Here is a 23,454-nt window from a genome sequence, read left to right as displayed (position 1 = left end):
TTCTCCGAGAGCTGTCGAGTAGATGCCATCTGGATTGAGGAACTTTGTTCATTTTTAGTTTATCAATAAGTTCTAGAACTTTGTAACCAGTTCTTTAGACTCCTTTCCCAAGAAAGTTAGTTCAGACACAGGGATATGCCTATGGAAGGCTTTGAAGTTGAGGCCAGTGAGTTTTGTCCTGGGTCAGGAATTCGGGAGAAGTGCCATACTGTTTAAATAATGCCAATTTTGTCGGGAGAGTTTTGGACAGAGGTGTGGGGCTTGATGTGTAAGAAGAGGAGGCCAGGGAGGCAAAAGTTGCAGTAGTCTAGACAGAGGATGCCCAAAACAAGGAAAAGAGCTTTCACCAAAGGAGTGGAGAGGCAGGGGTATATTTTTAAAGAATTGTACAAGGAGAAGTGGTAAAGAGTGTAAAGAGTCTTTAGCATTCTGTAAAAACTGTATAGTGATCTCCTTTCTTTTTCTCCTTTTCACTGTTCCGGGGGTTCTCTCAATCCCCCTGAACAGATTTTGAGAGGGTGAAGGGGAGAAAGTCCTCTTTTGCTAGCAGGAATCCTTGCGCTGACGTCTGCTAGTGCAGTGTTTTTCAATCACTGTTCCGCAGCACACTAGTGTGCCGCGAGATGTTGCCTGGTGTGCTGTGGGAAAAATTGAAAAATTCGAAAGATTAAAAAAAAAGTCAAATTTTCTCCCACTAGGCGGGCGCCGGACTGTGTCCACCCTATTTTCCATCCGTCCTGGGTGGGGATCAGATCGGATGGGATCGGATGAGAGCGGACAGGCGGTCCGCTCTCATCCGATTCCCCATAGAGAGCAGCGGGGCTCTGACATCTCCCTCTCCGCACACAGTGCGGAGACGGAGCTGTCATCTGCTGGCTCAGCGGGGATCAGCGGATCGATCCCCGCTGAGCAGAGAAAGGTCCGCAACGTTTTTGTTTGCCATTAAAGAAAAAAATATTAAACCATGCTTGAATGTCGGAACTGGTTACTAAAATTTTTGAATCCCACCACTGATGTTAAGTGTTTGTGTTTATTTGATTTGTGTTTATTTGATTCCTATTCAAGAGAATTACTTTATATATAGTCAATATAGGCACAGAGTTAAATTTTTTAACATTTTCTAATGGTGTGCCTCGTGATTTTTTTCATGAAACAAGTGTGCCTTTGCCCAAAAAAGGTTGAAAAACACTGTGCAAGTGCAACAGTTTAGTTGAAGGTGATTAATGCATTGCAATGGGGTTCACAAAGTAACAAAATCCAGTGTCAAAATTGCCATGGATCTCTCTATGAACGCTGGAGTCTACAGAAAATTGAGTATCGCTGGAAGGTGAGATAACAAACTGTCAATCAGGTCTTTACCACTGAACATGATATGGCTTTCTACCATAAGAATCCTACCTCTTGTTAGGTAAATAGTATCAAGTGACAAGGATGTACTACAACGTAACAAAAGACTGAACAAGCAGTAGCGCAACTGATTATTATAAACATTAGTATTATGATTTGACAGCAAAGTGGCATCTTGTGACTTACCCAGCAGTGATGCTGGGGGAAAGGGTTCATCTAATAAAGCATCTTTCAATAAAAACAACTCTAGAGGTGACCTCTAGCCCAGAGGACTTCAAGCCATGGGGGGGGGGGGCAGAATCTCGCTTAGATTCTTTTGGACAGTTCAAAGTTGGGTGCTCTTGGTAGTATCCATGTAGGCAAAGCATGCGCTAAGCTGTAGCCTGCTAGAATGATTTATTGAATCAAAGTGAAAGCTGTAATATTGCATATATGTATGTATGTGTCTGTGTATGTTTTAAAAGCACTCATATCTTGCCCTTTCTAGTAAAAGACATAGCATTTTTGTGCTTAGCAGTTGCATAGATTCATACAGTTGGAAGGGGTGCCCCTAAGTAATTTCCTTCAGGCTGTGCACCCTAAATCTGTGGTACCCAAAATAGAGATCTCTACCCTTTTTGGGGGGATGAGGGTGTAAGGGAAACTCTAAGGAAGAAAATGTCATATTCTCCTTAGACAGCTTAGCTGGGTAACTTTCTGTGGTTTTTTAAATACCTTGGGTATTTATATACCTTTCTTCATGATGAGGGAGGCAGTGGAAGACAGGAGTGCCTGGCGTGCTCTGGTCCATGGGGTCACAAAGAGTCGGACACGACTAAACGACTAAACAACAACAACAACAACTTCATGATGAGATAAGGACACCTCTTTTTAATTTGAATTCATTTGTCGTCCTTTCTGCAGCACTAATAATCACACTGTGTCTGGGGAGGAGGCAGAGAGAGTAACAGCATAGTCCTAACTATGTCTACTCAGTTCTGTTTAATTTAATGAGGTTTACTAGTTGGACTAGTCTGAGGTCCCTTCTGACTCTGCTTTTGTATACCAATAGTCTGTGTGACTGTTTCCCTCTCCCTGCCTCTACTGGTTACAAAAGATACTACAAAAATGCATTGCGTCTCTAGTACTTAATTCACATTAAGAACCTGACCTTATTAAAGGCTTGCTATTGCTTGGGTAAGTGCGGACTGTGAAATGGTTTCAATGAGAAAGTAGCAGGTAGGATGGTTTGTTTGAAATCAAATAAAAACCATTGCTTTATTTGGAGCGGTGAGGAGAAAAGAAGGGCAACCATCACATGAGTGTTGCCTTGGGGCGCTTTCATCCGATATACTTCAGTGCTCAGCTCAATTCTGAGTTTTCTTGCTTTATCTCTGCTCTGTTTCCTTTGAGTCCTGGCATGCTCATTTGTCCTAACAACCATTCCTTTCAGTGATCGTATTTTCTTTGTGCCTGTGAAACTTTAAAGAGAGTGAGAGCGAGAGCAATTTATATGAAAAATCATTTTCTCCTAGATTAATGGCCATTACGCTTGACTCTTATCACAGTGTCATTAGCTAGAATCTTTTCTGGAGTGAGAGAATAAAAGAAACCACTTTCCTGACTGGCTTTTGCAGAATTATCCCACCATACATCATGTGTCACACCAGTTCATGGAAAATACAATGGGTTTGCTGCTTAAAGATGCCAAGGGTGTTAATCTGCTACATGCAGCTACCATGTCCAATTTTATATCTTTCTAAAAATCAGTGGATCATCTGAGCCACATATACCAGAAGGGTGAGACTTGGGGATCATTTAATTTAGATGGAGTAGATTCTGTTGGAAATACACCCTCCCACCTCTTAAAATGATGTGCTGTTTCTGAAATACACTAGCCTAATAATTCAAGATTCTTTAGAATTTGATATTCTGTTGTGGGACTTCAATTGAGAACATTATAACCACTACACAGATCACTTGTGGATTTAAAGTTGCTGTTACTCATATTGTTATCCTCTTCCTAAACAGGGTAGAGAGAGGTTGCCACACAATCCCTTTTCTGAAGATCACGCATGGATTTCCTGAAACCTAAGCACAAAACAATATACTAGTTTTGATAAGGAAAGTCTTGTGGCTTTGGGTTGACTTCATCAAGCGATTTCCCCTGCTGCTCTATCCCATCATGATCTCTAATTTTGAAACTGGCCTCCTGACTGTACCATCTGTTATCCATAACCTTATAACAAATCCATGTTCTTCTGTGATTGATCTTGGAGCCTGTTCCAACTTTAGTTCAAGCGTGTCATGCTTCTACACATACACCCGCTGTAATGTGGGACTCATGGCTATCACTCACCATAAATCATTGGGAGAGGGGGAGGCCTGTGGATCTCACAGTGGATGAGAGCTCCATTAGTTCCCATTTTGCATCTTAACATCAGAAATGAGGGGGGGAAAGTTGGTCAAACTTTCAGTACTTTCCCCACTCTATTAAATGTGAGAACCAGGCTACTAAGATGATAATAACTGGAAAAGCATATCTCCTATTATTTTTGAATGGATTCAGAAAATTTGGTTAATATGATTAAGCTAACTTATTGCAAAGGAATACCTATAAACCAAGTTTATTCTACAACATTTCCTGTTCAAATATATATTTCTCATACCAACTAGTAGTTCCAGAAGTCTTATTTTCTTCCTGAGATGTTTGGTAGAGGTATTCAGTGAATTTGTAACCCTTGAAGAAATACCTTGCATGGGATGTTCAAACTACAAGAATGATGTTGACAAGCAATCTCTATATCTTACTATTTGAATCCCAAGTTATAGCTCCCCCCCACGAGTCTCTGTTACTACCCTTAATATTTGACAGCTTTAGACATAACTCACTATTACCTAAAATTATTTTGCTCTTGATCCCTTTTAAAGACTTACATGATGTGGGTTGCTGTTGTAAAGTGGAGAATTTAAGAGAATCACAGAGGAAAACAAAACTTCACATTATCATCTAAAAAGCCAAACTTTTATTATTAAAGGGGAAAGAAGAGAGGGAGCAAAAGAGACCTACATAACTCTACGTTATACCTTCCATTTGTTATATTTATTAGTGTCGTGAAGACTGTAGACACGAGTTGTATCAAGGATTTGGAGGAACCATTTGATGATGCAGTCACCAATTTTGCCATTTTAGAAGCAAATTAAAATCAAGCTTCTTTTATATTTCCACTGGGAGTCTTGTATTTATTCACGATTTCAGAAGTGTATTTGGAAACCTCTGATCATTTTAGAAAAGAATTCTGATTTACACTGTACAGCAGGCATTGAAACCAGGATACAAAATTTATTTCATGCTAGGATTTGTTTTGCATAACATTGTGCATGCATTTTACTCAGAAGTTCTAAATTGCATACAATGCCATCATCTTGTTTCTTAAACTCTGAGACAAGCTTACACTTGAGTAGCTTCCTGATTTGTATACTGTAAGTCCCAGATTTTCTGATTTTTCTGATTTTTTTTAAAAAAAACATTTTGTTGTTGTTAAATTCATCACTGATTACGTAATGTGAACAATTTGCCATGAAGGGTCTTCACATTGGATCTATACACCAATAAAATACAACATAACCAGAGCTGGAAAATAAGTCTAGACCAGCTGTTACCATCAGGTCCAAGAGTTGGTCCCATGTTTCACAAGCATGCCAACAAAAACAGACAGGAAAAGAAAGTTGTTTGTACAGTTTACACAATTCTAGTTGAATGAAAAGTTCTTGTTTTTTCATGTTAATGTGATGTATTTATGAAGGCTTGGTCAATATGACCGCCCGATTCCACTTTTAAAACCATTAACTCTTTTTATCTTGTATACAAAAAGAAGCAATCCATAGCAAAGGAATGTACGGTTTTAGAACATTTTACAGTTTGGCTACAACAATGTATGTAAAAGTAAAGAGCTTTGAAAGAAAATAGATCACTTTGCCTCCCACCCCCCCTTTAAAGTTACTCATACAATTGCAGGTTTTTTTGTTTTCATGCAATTCATGCTATGGAACACAAAAAAAAACTATCATTTGTTACATTTTGGCCATAGAAAAAGCCTGCAAATCTACTTATATCTGTGAAACCACATAGAATCATCCTGCAAACTTGCATGGAGTGAGATTACATTTGTCCAAATGAGGAGGTCTTCTATGCCTGCACAGTTCCACCCAGACGTTTACAAGCCATCATTGTCCATCTCGTTCTCTCCATGTCAAGTCACTTTGACTGCCTCTGTTGGCATATATTTAGCAATGACAGGACTTTCTTTGCAAAGATCTGCATGTAAAGAATATAATCAATACTTGAGCTTCTCTCCTGCGCTTTTCAAATCAAGCTGGGTGTTTTAAAGGAAGGAGGACTAAGGTGGAAAGAGCTACATGCAGAGGCAGCCAGTTTTCTTCTCCGCCAGTACTTTTTCCCATGCAGTCAGCCAGCCAGCTAGAGACCTCTCTACAGTGTATCTTATTGCTTTCAACATAGAATAGGCGCCCATGCAAAGTTTCATCCTACTGCGTGTGTTTTGCTCAAACTCCTGCAGGGTTCCTATGGCTCAAAAATATCCTGAGTAAAGCAAAATCTTCAATCGTTGGCAAGTTTCAGCATTGGCCTGAATGCCTAACCCATTCCATAAGAGCCAGTGGATCCACCATTAGCCAAGAAAAAGCACATACCAGCCTGATGCAACCTTAGAGGAAACTACATGATGCATCCACCTTGTTGTCTTATGTTCCAATATCATGCAGTGTTATGGCCCGCCAAAGCTACTAATGCCCACCTAGTGTCATCTCAGCACTACCGATCAAGGATGTTGTCAGTGTAAGCGTTACTAAAACCAGTAGTAACACCGTCCCCATGAGATGCTACCGAGAGACAGACCGCTTCAATCATCATCATCATCATTTGCATTATATTGTGACAGCTCATAGGTCAATTAGAAAGAATAGCATTTCTTTTTCTTTCTTTTTTCTTTCTTTTTTTAGTATTATGATTTAGACCATTCTCTGCTACTGATCCATGCTACAAAATGGATGGGATGGGAGACCAAGAATGTCTCGTTGGGCTAGGAGAATTGTAGGGTGCAGGCTTTGAGGATAATCCTACCGCTTTTCCACTTATGCCAGCTATGCTGTTAAGACTCCGTGACATTTCATAACCTTCATTTAAAAAGAAAAAAAATGCAAAAATACAGCATTGGATCAACAACAGAATGGTCAACAAAGTAGCCAGATCAGTAGCATCCTCATGCTTTGACATGCTGAGAGTAGTATCCCTTGCAACATGACCATGTCAGAAGCAATCAGAAAATGGTGGAGAGGGGAAATAACCTCCTTTCCCTTGGATGGAAACCCTCTACTATAATGTAGGCAATGCCATAAAGCAGCTGGAAGAAATAAATATCCCATGTTCTATATAGCTACATATCATATTATCTGAAGGTTGGGCCCCCTAAAAAGATGTCTTTATAACATAAAAGCCCATCCGAAAGCAAAAGCAGTTATTATGTTGCTATAGAGATACTACTCAGTTTGTTTACCAGTATTGTTGCATGCATTTGTTTTCCTTTCCCCTCTGCCAGTTTTTAGACATGCACAAAACAGCTCAGCAAATTATAGACAGTAAGACAATCTAGGAAATGAAATTTGGTTGGAACACAAAAGGTATATATACACACCCTCCCACCCCTCAAACAGGCCAACAATATGCTGACATTTTATACTTCTTTAGTTAGCTGGCTCTACTTTCACTCAACAGGCAGAGCCTGGTTCTTGTTGAGGTGCATCATGGGAACTACACTTTTAAAAAAAAAAATCCCCAGTGAGAAGACACTTTGCAGAAGTCTCAGAATACACTGAAGCAATAACCAAAAGAAGAAGAAGACTCCAGTTGAATGAAAGTGGCCAACACCTATCCAATACAGAATCAGATATAAAACACTTTGCTACAAAGGGAATTTTCAGCAGAGATACTTTCAAATGAAAGTACAATTATCCTACTACATCTTATCATCAATAGGCTTTGAAGTTAGAATTACAGCTGCTCTATTTCTACAACTGGCATTTATTCATAGTCTCCCCCTACCGACATGCAATACATCCTACAGTTTCTGTAGAGTACGACCCTGTGCCATGGATTTCACCCTACCATATTTGCAGTTGGTCAATATGCAGTGTTACACTCTATGGCCACAATTCATTGTTGTTGTTTTTGGTGGGGGACACCCAAAACTTGGCATGCTCTTATATGGGAACATACCACAAGAGTATTCAGCAACCATTCACAGAAAGCTCCACAGGCACATTGGAGCCTCTGTCCACATGCTGGAGTTATCAGACCAGGGCGTATGTATACTATACTGAAATGGATTTAAATGATATGTTTTACGTATCTAAGCATGCGCTTGATAATCTCTTAGGGTGAGTATTAATTTGTTTGCATTTTCACCATCATCAGTTCATCCGCTTAAATAAGCCATGATCTGCTTCCCTCTCCTTATATAAATATAGATATATATATGTATATATTTAAAATGCTCTTGTATTTATTTCAGTAGTAGGTGCAGTCGATACGGTCATAAAAGTTTCGTGAAAATATTCAGGGAGATTGGCAACAGGCCACAATAACGAATGCTAACCGTGGTCAAGGCAAATGAACGTGGGAGCCAAAGGAGAGCATAACACTGTCTTCATGGAGTGGTGGCCATTCTACTGAGTTATGAAAGCTGAATGAGCTAGAGTGTAATGTTATGTGTTGTATATGGATAAGAGATGGCCAAACAATTGTCTTAAGATGCCCGCACTTTCTAAATAGCCGTCATTCCTGGATTATTCTGATCAGTGAGTCTCTCACATTCCTTGGTGGAAAAACTGGAATAGATTAAGGATACTGCTAACTACTCTCTATTGGCACTTGCTGAAATAAACCAACGAGGAAGGCTAAGCTGCTTGACACTGTCACAAACATTGTTTTATTTTTGCTTCCCTCCCCACTCAGTGGTTCCCAAACTGGTACCTGCACCCTTAGGGGCACATGAGCACTTGCCAGAGAAAATGTAAAACAACAAAACTTATCATGCCACGTGATCGCTCCTTGCATGACATTTGTTAAAGGCCTCTACAAGTGACCTACAAGTGACCTTCTGGAAATTCGGCTGAGCAGGTTTGAATTGCCTCCTCCCCTTCGCCTGCCACACATGAAATGGGGGGGTACAGAAGAAAGAGAAGGCGAGAGCTTAAAGAGGTTTTGTAGCAGGTGAAAGAGTTGGAACCATGTTGTCCCACAGCAATTGCAATAGGAAGGTGGAAAGAAGATTGAGCTGTGAAGTCTTGTATGGCAGCTAAGGTCTTGGGGGCTGGTGCAGGTGAATGCAAGATTTGCACACTAGATGAAATGATTTGCCAAGGGCTCACAGATTAAAGAGTTTGGGAACCACTGTTCCTAGCCCAGATTATTAATTTAAAATGCAGGCATCAGGCTGTTATTGTAGCACAAGAAGCCACTATCTAAAACAAGCTCACTACTTATCAGTAAGTACTTTATCTCTTAAACTATGTTACTATCTATGTGATTACAGGACCTCATCTACATACCCTTTCTTATTCCTCCATCAGGCGGGCAGGGATATTCCCCGGTTGATAAGAGGAAGCAAGGTCCATATCTCTCCCGAGTGCCAGAACGGGTAAAGGGCAGGCCTTCCTCGGGTGACATAGCCTGGTCTATGTGGGGGCAGTCTTCATTTGCCAGCGCCGCCTTGGCCACCTCCCCATTCAGTTTCGAATCTTCAAACATATAAGCAGAAGGCTATTGAAACACTAAGAATGGTTTTATCAGAACGAAATCTCTTGGTAGGGTTCAACAGCTAAAAGGTGAGATAGAAAAAGGAAAAAAAAAAAGTAGCACATTTGCCCTAGGTATGTTGGAGGTGGGCAGCGCACCAAATGAAATTTCTTTTCTTTTTTTCCGAAAAGGAAAAGAGTGAAAGGGGAAAACAGAATGTTAGCTTGTTAGAAACAGGGTAGCTTTGGCTCCTAGCTCTGTGAGCAGGTCTGCAATTAGAAACGTGATTATATTTAGCATGATGGAAGATGGCACCCAAATTTTCTGTTTCTCAATAAACTTCCTAGAACTCAACTTTGGAGACTGGCACTGATGATGATTCTTTTTTTTGTGTGTGGCATTCTAGCTTTGCTGATTTATACCTGTTGTGGTGCATTTCTCAGGAAATAATCCTTACACAAGTTGCTTCTGATTTGTTTCCATTTTGGTTTACACAAAATGGTGGCACACATTTAAGACAGATGCACACAGAGGACACAATGGAATATGACAGCAGAACATGGATTCTTTACAATAAAAATCCATTTGCTGAAGTTGTCTTCAAAGACATACTTTTTTTTTTGCCTTTTGCAACGGCAGCACAGGATGGTACCTCAAGATAATCAAGCAGCTGATGGGATTTGAAAACAAACGTACATTGCAGATGATAATAGATGGCTTTTAAATGTGTCCATTTCAATCAACATGTTTCCATGAGAACAGACTTTTTCCTCTGTGTGACTTGCTTCACAATCTCAAAGCAGTTTAAAGTGCTCTTCTAACATTTTAAAGTGCAAAGAATATATTGAATATATACTTGGAATATGGCACAGTTCAGTTGGGATGTTTTGGCCATAGAGGGATCACCAGGCATAAATGTAAACCCTTTCTTTTGAGTGGCGTAGCACAGACAGCTGCAGCATTCAAAGCCTCGGTTGCACAATGCTTATTACATAAAGATAATTGGACAGACATGGCAGGTGATCCTATAGAGTTTAAATTAAAGGGGCAGTGTATAGAACAACGATTCTCATGACAGATCAATATTCCTTGCTCACGATAGATGTCAACAATCAATATACCTTTGCTCAAGACACTTCGTAGCTTTCACTAGCTCGCAGATAGTAATTAATAAAATCAACCCAGAGGGATAAAAGAGAGCACAGAACAATCAAAGATATTTGATACGAATTAACTAGCCAACCATTGTTGCTCTTTATAATTTGAAGAGCAGGATGTACATAAACAGCATTGTAAGGTTTCTTCCTGAGCCCTTAGTTCTATTCTTACAAACAGCTCTTTAATTTGCCAGCTTTAGAGATGAAGGAGAGTTCTGAATCCACTTATGCAAATCCGCTCCACTTCACTGTAGGGAGGAGTTGCGGTGGACCACGTGGCCACCCACTCCTCTCCAGGAGTGGGAGGACAAAGTCCTGCATCACCCAGAGGTTCCTGGCCATGTCATCGACCAGCCAGCCAATCCGCTGACCAGGGAGGCATGGCCGGGTCCCATTTAAACCAAGGTGTGAGCCGGAGAGCTTCCTCTCGGCTCGCTTCTTCAATCTCCCGCCCTCCCTCTCTAATTTGCAGGTGTCAATATTGGCCTTGCTATGGACTTTGGTTGGTCGGCGTTGAGGGGCCTGGTAGGAATTTTTCCACTTGGCAAATTGGCATGGGCCATTTGGTTTTCGCCTACCTCATAGCAATCGTCACAACTTTGTAAGGTTTGGCGGTTAGGCATTGGTTGATCTTATGATGGGGGAGGGGAGGTGTGGCCATCACCTGCCCCTCCAAGCTTAAAGGTATTCCGTTAAAGGAATCCGGGGGTGTGGATCTTGTCTGAAGCCCTGGGCAGGGCTAGGGCCATGCCACAACTCCTTCAGGAACCCTGGGGCAGCTTGAGTTGGTTTGCATCGACGGGGCTCCCCCTACCAGTGGTTGACCCTTACTGGACTCCCTGCGTGATGGGCAGGAGTCAGATATAGTCGAGTCAATCCAATGCCTAAGCCAATACCACTCACATTCAGTAACCAATAAAGTTGTGGTCTAAATTTGCCCAATAACATTAACCTAATATCTGCGCCCTTGTGTTTTATTCACCATCGAGGGGGTGGTTTCAGGGTCTCGACACGCAATAAGTGGAATGGGTGGGGAAGGGACCTGATCCCTTGAAAAAGTACCTTTGCTCATTGCATTCTCATAATACTACATCTACCATACTCACTGCACAGCCCATGCTGGGCAACAAATTGCCAGTGCTTCTGATGGGGACTGAATGAATGAGTTGGAGGAACTGACAAAGTGCTAACTAAATGCAAGCAGGGAGTGACCATCCTGAAGATGTACCACAGCACCTGTAACTTTTCTAATGCAACTTTTCTAATGCATTTTTTTTTTTTTTAGTTTGGTATCTGGAAGACAAAGATAATTTGGAAACAGAAACATTGCACTGAGCAGCAATTTCATCTTTTTCTACTGAAAAGTGAGTTTGAGCTGTTGTGCATTAGCAAACACAAACAGCTGATCCAAAACTATCTGAATGTAATTGGACACTGCTGCATATGAGCTCTCATCAACCTTTATGCCAGGGATAGATAACCTGTAGCCTTCCAGATGTTGAACTTCCAACTCCCATCATTCCACTTGGCCATTCTGGCTGGAACGGATGGGAGTTGAAATCCAACAACATCTGGCCTCCCAGTCCTTGCTGCATGCCAGTTTGCTTGCATCAATTGTGCCTATGGCATAAATAATGCAGATTGTGGTTATTATGTTTCTGTTAATGTCCTCAAATTGAAAAGTGACTCTTGTGTTTGGGGGAAGTTTGGGTCCTCATAAAGGTATACCTAGGAAGCACCTAGTGTGGCTTATGGCCTTATAATAACATTTAATGGACACTCCGGAATCCCCTACGAAAGCCAAACAAAGCACTCAAGGAACACATAATACAGAATTCTATTACAGATGAAGCTTCCTATAGTTAAAGCATAATACTACAAGAGAACAACTGAGCGGTAATTTATCAAAATGAGCAAACCAAGGAAGCATCTTATCATGTGCAACTGCCACACATGTGCTGCATTTGTGTGTATTGGAGGCTGGGGAAAAGGATTCATAGCATTCTTCATAGCATCCAACATGCAGCAAGTAACATAGCATGTTATATATATTTCATGCAAGCCCTTCTCTTCAAAAAAGATTGGGGAGCTCACATTAAGCATTTATTTGTAAATATATATCACATGTAATGTTCTAGATATGGTAGGAGTTGTTAATTTGGGGATTATTTTGCTGAGGGGGGATGACAAGATCTTATTCACCTGCCCTGAGTTGGTAACTATTAACTTTATTCCAAAATGCAAGTGAAGTATGGTACGCCAATAAACCAACTGATTCATTGAGTTTGTTGCATTTATCACTGGTTATGCTTTACTCCCTGTCTCACTGAATTGCTCATACGCAAATTCCAACCCTGGCTGGGGGGACACAATTAGCATTGGTGCAATAGCCAGGGATTAACCTGATATGCACTATCCTTGAATGGGTGGTGCTTGTCTTCTCTCCTAAAGAATTAAAGCTGGGTGAGGGGCGCCTCTGTACGTGGTTGTGTTCAGAATTTCAGAAGGTTTCTGTTACATGGTCAAGCAGTAATGGTAAAGTTGTATTAAGATGAGCTTTCCCATATCCCAGAATTTATTTCAAGGGGCCAAACAATGAGAAGCAATTTATTCAGCGAAAAGTATAAAAGAGGGGGGACTGGTGCAATATTCTGTGTCAAAGACTTGACATATCTAGGAAAACATATTCCAGGACATCTTTCTCCTCCTCCATTTCCTCCTGACATAATTCAGGCAAATGATAGGCTGATATTAAATAAAAAATTGCAAACTATGATTGGTGCTTTCTTTCCAGATGCTCAGATTGCTGACTCAGAAGTAATGTCAAACTATAGTTTGCCTAAACCAGGAAGTTAGGGAAGGAATTGAAGTGTGTAAAGCAGAGCTTTCCAAACTGTGTGTTTTGACACGTTAGTGTGCTGGCTGCACTGTGCAGGTGTGTCACACAAATGCTGTTATAAGGGTTAAGTTTAACCTCCAGTTTGCTCATAAAACTGAATTACTGTGTTGCAAAATCATGCATGTCTAAAAAGTGTGTCACCAACATGAAAAGTTTGGAAAGCTCTAGTGTAAGGGAAGTTCATGACCCTACGGCTCAGACAAATGTCAAACCATCATCTGACTGTTTTGTCCAAGCCATGATAACCTTGGAATATGTGCCACAATCAAGTTTTATTAGTGTCTTCAATTTAAATAATATTGGAAGTTGGTGGGGGAATTAAAAAATGGAGTTTAATGTGGGATTCAATTAATAAGTCCTATTAGTGGAAGCCTACACAAGGAGTTCTGCTTGTGCAACAGGGCTTCCCTTGGGCATGCTCTGTCAGAATGATCAACATAGTGCAAAGTTATGCCTGCTATGGTTCTTTGGGATGCATTCAGCTAAGTTTTATTCAGAAATAAATGGACCTTACTTACTCATGTTCATTCATTTCATTGAGTCTATTCTGAGTAAAACTTAGTTGAATACCAGCCTTTGGGAGGAATTCAACATTGCACTAAGATGATCATGATGTCAGAACAACCATTTTGGCTTGATAAATGGAACAAATCATCCTTTCTTCCCCCCATAAGCTGTTCTGGGCAGGTGGGAGGGGGTGATCCCTCCAAGCGAATTTCTGGGTGTGGGTGTGCCCAGGGTGAGGAGAGGGGGAAAGTTCCCTTGTGCAAGCAGAAGTCCTCTTTAGTTGAATCCTAACCTTTAGAAGCTTGAGGAATGAGGCTGCAATCCTATCCTCACTTAACCAGGAGTAAGTCCCGCTGAATTTTTGATGAGAGCTAAAAGTTCAGATTAATCAATCTAAAACTGATCCTGTATCTCTTAGGCATGCTGAGTAATTACAGAGTTCTTAATAGTATTAATCTCTGTTTTGCACCATAATATGAGGGCAGGTTGCTTCCCTATCAGCTTCAAAACATATATACTAGACCTAGGATGTAAAAAGCTTATTTAAAAATAATAAAATAGTGATTCAACCAGCTACTTGCCTAGCTTTTGTAAAGTGTGAGGCTATACTCTCTGGTCAAATTCTCACCACTATATTACTATAAACAGTCATTGCTTCCTCTAAAGAATTCTGGGAGCTGTAGTTTTATAAGGATGCTGAGAGTTGTCGGAAGACCTCTCTTCCCCTCACAGAGCTACAATTCCAAGGTTCCTGTGAAAAAAGATTAATTGTTAAATCACTCTGTGAATTGTAGTTTGTATGTGCTGGGGAATAGGGGCCTATTAACAATTCTTAGCACCCTTAATAAATTACAGTCTTGCCTGTTTAAAGTGGTATCATAGTGCTTTAAATATTTGGTGGGAGTGTGGTCTCCCTGTATATTTAGGATTTATGATTTATAATGCTGTCTGGCTGAACTGTAAATACTTTTTGCTCCCCCAGCCCCCGTTCTCCATTTATGTAGTTATATATAAAATGTATTTTCTCTTCTTTATTCATCCAAAACAATGCTTACAAATATACACCAACGGAGAATGAGGACATAAACCCAAGATTTTTCTCCTGAGACTTGAACAAAAAACTACCTTTAAATTGACTGCTCTCTGAAGATTTACTTTGTAGAAAATAAAATGTGTGTTTTCAGGCAGGCTCCAATTCAGCAAAATATCCCATTTGGTTTGTGCACCATACCATGTTCAGATTCGAACACTGGATATTTATGTATGCCAGAGCTTGGGAGGGATTCAAAAGGACAAAACCCCATGTTCCGTTGTTTGCCTTTGAATGGTGATGACACATTCCAGTTCTAACTATGCACACTTTCTTGCAAGTAAGTTCCATTGGAAGACAATGGGGCTCACTTCCAAGTGAACAGATTTAAGGATGGGTTACCAGCACACAAGGGCTACATTGATCATAGATTATAACACAGAAGAATTACAGAGGAAGATACAGTAAACCACAGACAGGTAATGATGAGATGACAGCTTGGAGAGAATATGGATGTAAGTACAGCTGGGAGAGTTAGAGTTTGACAAAAGCTATGGTGTAAGTGATTTTGAAACCAGGAGCGAGATTATTGTTCAGCCAATATGTTCTTGAAATTTTCTGCTGGAGAGCAATGCAAATTAACTTGTTTTCCATGCAGACAGTACTAAAGAGAGCAACTTAGCCAGTTAGTGCCATGTCGCATCAAGTACTTACTTTTTTTTCTTTGGGCATTAATACCTTTTGCATCAGGTTTTGTGTGTCACAACCTCAATGGAGTTTACCTAGTCTGTGACATCCCTTGTTGTTTTGATTTAATGAACTGTATTCTAATGTCCTCAGTTGCCCAACATGGAGCTCAGGTTGATAGGAATTGAAGAAAAACATCAGAATATAAAATGTGACAGTCTGTAACATATATAAGTTGCAAGCAACATACAGTAAGAAAAAAACAGTGAGAAAGAGAGAGAGAGAGAGAGAGAGAGAGAGAGAGAGAAAGAAACATGAAGAACATGTAAAAAACTTAATTTGTTACTACACAGCAATTGCGTTGATTTTTAGCTATCCCAAAACTTTACAGTTTTAATGTAATATATACAAAGAGGTATTTTTTATCAGTGCTGTCATTTTTTAAAAGCCTTATATTTTTTTTTGTATATTTTAAAATGCACTTTGATGTCATCTGCATACCATAGACTTTATGCTGGCAGAATTTAGCTTAGCATGCTAAACCCAGAGGCCCTTAAACCCAACCTACCTGTGAGTATTTACTCACCAAAGTGTTGGACTGGATCCCTCCAGGAAGTGTAGGTCTCAATAAAGGTACTTCAGGGAATAATCTCTCACAAACCTTATTGGCCAACGCTGTGACCTCCCTCCTAGACAATACCACCATTTAGAGGCACTGTTTCTTGGAGTGAGGTGACATGTTGGTTTACTGACATCTGGAGACAAGGGGTCAAAATGTGAAGGTCAGGCAGTCTTTCTTTGACAGGTGACTCTGGAAAGGTGCAATCCTGAAAAAAATGTTGTTCCTGGAAGCACTTTCCTTCCAAAAATGTACCTCAGAACCAGAGGTGGTCTTGCAGTACTTACAGCCTCACTCACAGTGGTACTGTACCTATGAAATCAAACTAAAATTATAGTAGTTTCATAGTAGGATGCTATAGTCAAAGAACAGGTCAGATATCTGGGGATATTTCACTGTGCTGCCTAACATGGCAGGGAGAGATAATCATTGCAGAAGCCACCTCTCCAAGCCACCACTTAAGATCTTACAGCACCACCCTCCGACTTGAGTTTCAGTCTTAGGTAATAAATAACTACAATATGATGATCTGTAGAATATGAAATGTATGCCATTCAAGGAGCAGAGATGACTGTGAAGGACCACGAGGGCAGAAATGGTTTTGTTTTATGAAAGCAACAAGTACAGAAAGACTTTGGTTGAAGTTTACATCATGTATAAAATAGTAAGAAGTACACCAAGACTTGAGTTCCACACAAAACCCCATTTGTTTGTTTTTGTTGCTGTATAAACAGCCATAATTTGTTCTGTGCATAAGCAGTAATGTAGTGGTGATTTACTACGATATCCAAAATCAAATGATCAGGTCTTCAGCTCCCCATTTATAAAAGTGAAAAAATGCAAAGGCATTGCAAGGACTGATTTCTTTTAAAACCCTGAAAAGCTTTCAGTGAGACCACTATTTTGAAAATGTTTTTCTTGGCTCTGCCTATAGCCAATAAAATTTGTCAGACCCTGACATTACAGCAGTGATGTCAATTTACCTCAGTGCAGAAGGTCATAGCTGTCATAGCTTGTCATAGTTGTCAATGTAATCTGTATTTGCCCCACTGTCAGTGGGCAAATGGCTTTGTGGGATGTCACACAAGGAAGAATTCCTCATTTTCCACCTGCTCATTTCATTTGGGTGACTGACATTCATACTCATTAACACCAGTCAGTAAAATATCTTAGCTGCACTGTGCTCCTTGCAAAGCATCAAACTATGGGTAGACAATTGTCCAGTTTTGATAGTTAAGGGCTCAGAATACAATAGCTTCTGTTCCTTAACTACACATGGGGTAAATCAACTAGTAGGATATAAAACCTCATTGATGTAAAATTCCTTTAACACAAGTAGCAGATTTATGTTTCAGCCCTGAAAGCGAAGGTTCAGGTGATAGTCGATAATATGGTCACTGAACTGTTTTGCTATTAAGTATTGAAATATGAAATATATTGAAGGAGCTCCTGGCACTTTGAGTTTAAAAACTATTTGATTTATTCCAGGTAGTCAAACTAGGTCAGGATGAGCAAAGGTTTTCAAAGGATGGTGCAGGTTCTGTGCCAGGTTTTTTGGCTGGCTGGCTGGGTGGGTGGAATAAAGGTTGAGGGGTGGGGAGGGACATTTTTTGTGGAAGTTTTATTCATTTATTTATTCCATAATATTCATACTCCCTTGATTCTAAAAAGAAACCCTCAAGATTGTTCCTACTCCTTATTGAGAGAACACAGGCAGAGTGGTAATGCTGATTCAGAGCTGTGTGTTTCTTTAACATCTCAGCACTGATTAAGTCTGAAAACCCCACAAATCTAAGTTACTAAAATCTCCATGCCTTTTTTTTTTAATTGAAGGCCCAGAAATGAGAAGACTCTTATGTGACTTTAAGTGACCAGAAAAATAACGGAGATGCATAATCTCTCCCCCAGTCCTGATGAGACATCAGGAAAGGTATGGGTTCTACTACGGTCATGCTGATTTTTGTAATTCATTTTCAAATGGGAAAAAAATCTGACTCTATTATGCATGTTATACAGTGGTACCTCGCAAGACGAATGCCTCGCAAGACGGAAAACTCGCAAAACGAAAGGGTTTTTGGTTTTTTGAGTTGCTTCGCAAGACGATTTTCCCTATGGGCTTGCTTCGCAAGATGAAAACGTCTTGCAAGTTTGTTTCCTTTTTCTTAAAACTGTTAATACAGTTGCGACTTGACTTCGAGGAGCAACTCATAGCACGCGGTGTGGTAGCCTTTTTTGAGGTTTTTGAAGACTTTGGTAATTTTTGAAGCTTTTCCAAAGCTTTTCCGACAAAGCTTTTCCGACATTGTGCTTCGCAAGACGAAAAAAACCGCAAGACGAAAAAACTCGCGGAACGAATTAATTTCGTCTTGCAAGGCACCACTGTATAAGCATACTACAAACCTGAACACAGGAATGATTTCACCAACTATGGTGTGTTAAGTGTGAGCTAGGCCTTAGGTCTGAAACTAGTCTAGTTTCCATAAAAAGTTTAGAAATAAAATACAGATAGGTAAATGTACATATAGGAAGAGAGGCAGCTCCCTTATTCTGAGCCAGACCACTGGTCCATCTAGCTCAGCATTGTCTACACGGACTAGGCAGCTTTGAAAGGTTTCTGGATGAAGGTTTTCCCCAGACCTTGGTGATGCAACCTGGGCCCTTCTGCATGCAAATGATGCGCTTTGCCACTGAGCTAGGGCCCTTTCCACAATGTACTGCTACATTCATTTACGTCCACTAACTTTGTGGGGTTATACTTATAAGCAGCTATGGTCCGGAATCACCTTTCAATAAGGCAAAACAGTTATTTTATTTTTAAAGTAAACTATCACTTATGAGGTAGTGCAATGCAGTAGCATTACTGGTTGTTCCAATTTTAAGTGAGCCACAAAGGCACAGAGATCGAGACTGTCATACAGGAACCTGCACGCTCACCTGAGCTGAATCAGCACAAGAAAAAGTGGTTATTCTGTTAATTCTGAGTGCTGAATTCATTCCTGTATGTCTTATAGACACATATCCTTAGGCAATTCTGAGGTGCAGAAAGCATGAAACTACAGCCTATACTTCTCTTCACCTGCAGACCTCTCTACGAGATCTGGTGGGGCCATTTTACTCTCTCCAGCATTCTGCGAGTTTTAGCTGTACCACTCTAAAACTCAGTAGGGGAATATATATAACTTAACATGGTGGCTCTTTCCAAATAAAGGTTAGGGTGCAGAGAACCTGAGTAGGCACTTAGAAAGTGCTTCTGTACTGTAATTTCACTGGTGCTGGCAGTAAGGACAGTTGGGTGGGGTTATTTACATTTAATTCAATGTCTATTAATACCCAGACCAAAAGAATCCACTCTGGATTCACAGTAGACTAGAAACTACACTAAAGCTGGTCAGAGTGTTACTAATGTGCCATGTACAGGCTACTCATTAAGTTTGCATCTCCAGCAACTCTGTAATGTTTAGCAATTGGTTCTTATATGATTTTCAGAACCAGATAGTAACTGATCACTGTTGAAGTCTTTACAAAGAAAGAATTGTATTTTCCTTTCTATTGGAAGGCAAAAACCTTTTGGCTTTGTTTTTAACATTCATTGCTGACACTATCCATCCCTGGTACTGAGCCAGATGAGATTCCCTTTGGCATCTCCTTTCCCCCAAGTTCTGTGCTGCCCAACCCCTAGGAATAAGTCAGAAGTCTGAGTGTGGTCTACTAGTGATGACTGCAGCAGGCCACTTGCACGCAGACAATGGGTTGTGCAGTGCCAATTTAAGAAAAACAACAATGTCCCTGAATATTATAAACCCCTCACCACAATGCCTTACAACCCTCCCCCAAATAAAATATGCAAGTTTTGCTTTAGGCTGCACCAAATGAATGAGTAGGTCCTGTAATCCAACCGAATTAAACAAAGTACAAATGGGCTCTGGAGCTGATGACAAGCAGATACGCATTAAGGTTCACACATGCAAGCTGGCCACATCTTTTCTCCATGTGATCCTTCTCATGTATAGGACTGAATGGCGACCCCTCCATGTGAGCTGGGCTGCACCTAAGTGCTGCTCCAGTCACACACAGACAAATGGCTGCTGGAGCAGTTCGGTTCATACTTTCCCACATACAAGAAGAATCACATCAGAGGTAACAGGTGGCCATCAGGACCTTTTATGCACAGGGACTGCATGTGAGTTCAGAGCATTCATGAGAACACAGTGGTTCCACACTGCACCATGGATACACAATCTGCCACGATCTCATTGGGCAGTTGGATGTATGTGACACGCTGCTTCATGAGTGTCCTCTTATTCTCCGTACTTCACAGAAACGTAAACCATTCCTATTTACTCATGAAGAAGGTGCTCCATTGCTTTGTGATGGTATTGTGATAAGCATTTGCAACCTGAGGAGAATGGACAGCAAAAACCACATAGGTGTGCGCGCAAAGGGTAAAATAGTAAAGAGGCAGTCATTGCATGGATTGTGGCCAGCCTGGTGCAATGGAAGTCTTCAAATCAAACTAAAGGGTTAACCAAAAACAAAAAAAACAAAACAAAACAAACAAACCCACAGCAAAATATAGTGACAAAAATGAAAGCTCTTTACCATCTGTATGGAATATTACAGAGTTCTGCAAAGGAACAAAGTTAATTTTCTGCCATCACTTTCCCATCTCTTAAAAAAAAAAATCAGCATTTGGCACTGGTGAAGCCACACACACAAAGGAAAGTCACGCTTCTTTTGTGTTCTTTCAATAGCATCCACATGCATGGCTATGAAATGGATAGAGGAGGTTTTTCACCCACATGGAGTGATAAATTAGTTTTCTGCCAAAAATAAATAAACATATAAATGATACTGCAAGACCATCATAATTATAAACTGGTTCCTTAAACGTATCCCTCACTACTAAAGTTTAGTATGAATCACTGTATAAATGACTTTTATCGCAATATATCCCAATGGGAAGTATCTTTTAAAAATAGGCTGAAGGTTGCATATGGCTGCAACCAATGCTTGTTTCACCGGCCAAAATAATTTGTGTTTATTATGTTTAAAACTACTATTTCCCCCCACAGAATTGGTCAATGATATTCCATGGGTAGAGGTAGATTATGGGGTTGAAGTGATCATATCAAAGCCCTGTAACTTTGTGTGCTCTTTGAGGAGTCTCATAAAACTGAGATAGTCCCATAACTAACCACTAGCCATGGGATATTATAATATATTCCATGATGACTAGTATTTTTATTCCCCACCCCCAATGTTGAACTAATATGAAATATAGTTTAGTCTGACTGGGAATATTTTCTTATTGCTGTCATTTATCACTATAATTAACAAATAATCATAATAAAGTACCCTGTGAGATTATCGCTCATGGCTCTTCAGAATAAGTCTGCACAAAATGGTCAATGTTCTCCCCTTTTCAGTCAGCCTTTACTGTGAGGAGGGTTGAAGGAGCTGTAGACTGTGGACCTTTTGTGAGAAGACATTGATGCTCCTCCTGTTCAGAGCTATAAATGCTAAGCTTCCATGTTGATTAAGTCGCTACTTGTTACAAAATTGGTTGGGTCGCGTGATGTGGAATAAACACCCTTACATTTAGCCTTGTTCCCTTCTGAATCACATTGTGTTTCTGTGGGAAGTCTAAGCTATCATTCTAATGGGTGGCTAACCATCTGAAAAAAAATACATGGTTGTCTCATGAAATCTGCATGTATTGATGTAAGTTTATCATTTAAGGAGGCACCTGGTTTCTCTAACGTAAATTGTGTTCTGCAACTCAAAAAGCATCTAGGAACAAGTGGGGGAAAATATCCAGGGGGTGTGGGAATTGTGTACTTGTGTGTGCTTGTTTTGCTGGGCATGACCTGCGCCCTTGGCTCCCAGTATGCCAGGAAGCATTTCGCTTATGGGAACCATCGTGATGTATTAATGCAGCCTGGCAAACATAAGCTGTAAATTTCTAAAAAATATTCTTCCACTAGCTGTATTAACTCTTAAAATCTTTTGAGTGTCCCTTTAAACAGGACCAATATTAAGGCTCCTAAAGCGTGCTCTCCTAAGTTTCACTTGTCAACTTCTCCTGTACCATTTTGTCCCTGCAACCTGTATGTCCCACACATTGCTCCATGTGTGGTGGTGGGACAGTAATGGGATAATGTGCTACCCATTGTGCTAAGAAAGCAGTCTGACTGAATCTTTCAATCTCTACAAAGGATGGAGGTTAAAGGTCAGATGGACATTCCTCTAAGAGGTTTCCTACCTGCTCTGTTAATTTCTAACATTTCTTCTTGGGCGAGTGGGCATGTGTCGCTCTGAGTACTGTGGTGTGGAGAGTTTATGACAGATTTACAATAATTGGGGGATCCCAGCTGGGGCGGCCGAGGGATATGCTTCTTTTTTTTCTTTGGTAGCTTCTGCTTAGCCATAGCTAAGGAGTAATACATTCCGAAATTGTTCACAATGACGGGTACAGGCATGGCAATGGTCAGCACGCCTGCAAGAGCACAGAGGGCCCCCACCAGCATGCCTGACCAAGTCTGAGGATACATGTCTCCGTAGCCCAGGGTAGTCATGGTGACAACAGCCCACCAGAAGCCAATGGGGATATTTTTAAAGTGTGTGTGTTCGCTGGCACTAGGATCATTGGGTTTAGCACCTATTCTCTCAGCGTAGTAGATCATTGTGGCAAAGATTAAGACGCCCAATGCCAAGAAGATGATGAGCAGCAAGAATTCGTTTGTGCTGGCACGGAGGGTATGACCCAAGACCCGCAGCCCTACAAAGTGGCGGGTCAGCTTGAAAATTCTCAAGATTCGTACGAATCGGACGACTCGCAGGAAGCCCAAGACGTCCTTGGCAGCTTTGGAAGACAGGCCACTGAGTCCAACCTCCAAGTAGAAAGGCAGAATGGCCACAAAGTCAATGATGTTCAAGGTGTTTTTGATAAATTCCATCTTGTTCGGGCAGAAAATGACCCTCATTAGGAACTCAAAAGTAAACCAAACGACGCAGACCCCTTCAATGTAGGTTAGGAAGGCCTCTGTCTCCGCCTCCCGATAGATGCGTACGTGGGTATCATTCCCAACAATTTCCGTCTCTGTCTTGTTAACGATGGGATTAAATCTCTCATGGGTCTCGAGGCAAAAGGTAGTGATGGAAACCAGAATGAAGAAGAGGGAGGCAAATGCGATATACTGTAGAGAGAAAAAACAGGAGAAAGCTGTTAGATAGTAAAGTTTGTTTGTGAGGAGGGGAAAACACAAAGCATATAGAGATTTGATTGTGAGACATTAAAAAAAATAATACCAGTAGAAATGGCGCTGCCTGGCTGCAAGTGCTCAACACCCATTTGGCAAAGCAACAGGGTCCATGGCCAAGTTAGCTTATGATCATTGGAGTGGCTTATCTACA

The 23,454-nt window shown here is 40.7% G+C and overlaps 2 protein-coding genes across 8 annotated transcripts in view; one reads left to right on the top strand and one right to left on the bottom strand.

The window, feature by feature from the left end:
* Positions 1 to 4,554, top strand: part of SERGEF (secretion regulating guanine nucleotide exchange factor) — a 107,052-nt gene extending 102,498 nt beyond the window's left edge. The window contains exon 12 of one of the 2 annotated variants that reach the window (XM_080999396.1): positions 3,358 to 4,554. The gene's annotated coding sequence lies outside the window, so the exon portion shown is untranslated. Of the gene's footprint in view, positions 1 to 2,250; positions 2,952 to 3,357 lie in introns of those variants that run through there. The other variant, XM_080999398.1, reaches the window with a different exon arrangement.
* The window catches only part of KCNC1 (potassium voltage-gated channel subfamily C member 1), a 118,984-nt gene continuing 99,859 nt past the window's right edge, over positions 4,330 to 23,454 (bottom strand). Inside the window, exons 2-5 of one of the 6 annotated variants that reach the window (XM_080998914.1) lie at positions 22,304 to 23,237; positions 8,956 to 9,144; positions 6,470 to 6,522; positions 4,330 to 5,644 (exon numbers count right to left, since the gene is read on the bottom strand). In XM_080998914.1, coding sequence (XP_080855040.1) covers positions 5,585 to 5,644; positions 6,470 to 6,522; positions 8,956 to 9,144; positions 22,304 to 23,237 — 1,236 coding nt within the window. In that variant the 3' untranslated portion in view covers positions 4,330 to 5,584. Of the gene's footprint in view, positions 6,523 to 8,955; positions 9,145 to 11,584; positions 18,064 to 18,434; positions 23,238 to 23,454 lie in introns of those variants that run through there. The other 5 variants (XM_080998913.1, XM_080998915.1, XM_080998916.1 and 2 more) reach the window with 5 other exon arrangements.

Source organism: Podarcis pityusensis, assembly GCF_964106645.2.
Source record: "Podarcis pityusensis genome assembly, chromosome: 1".
Lineage (NCBI taxonomy): Eukaryota > Metazoa > Chordata > Lepidosauria > Squamata > Lacertidae > Podarcis > Podarcis pityusensis.
Note: the sequence above shows the minus strand (reverse complement) of the source record. Positions and strands in the feature narration are given on the sequence as shown.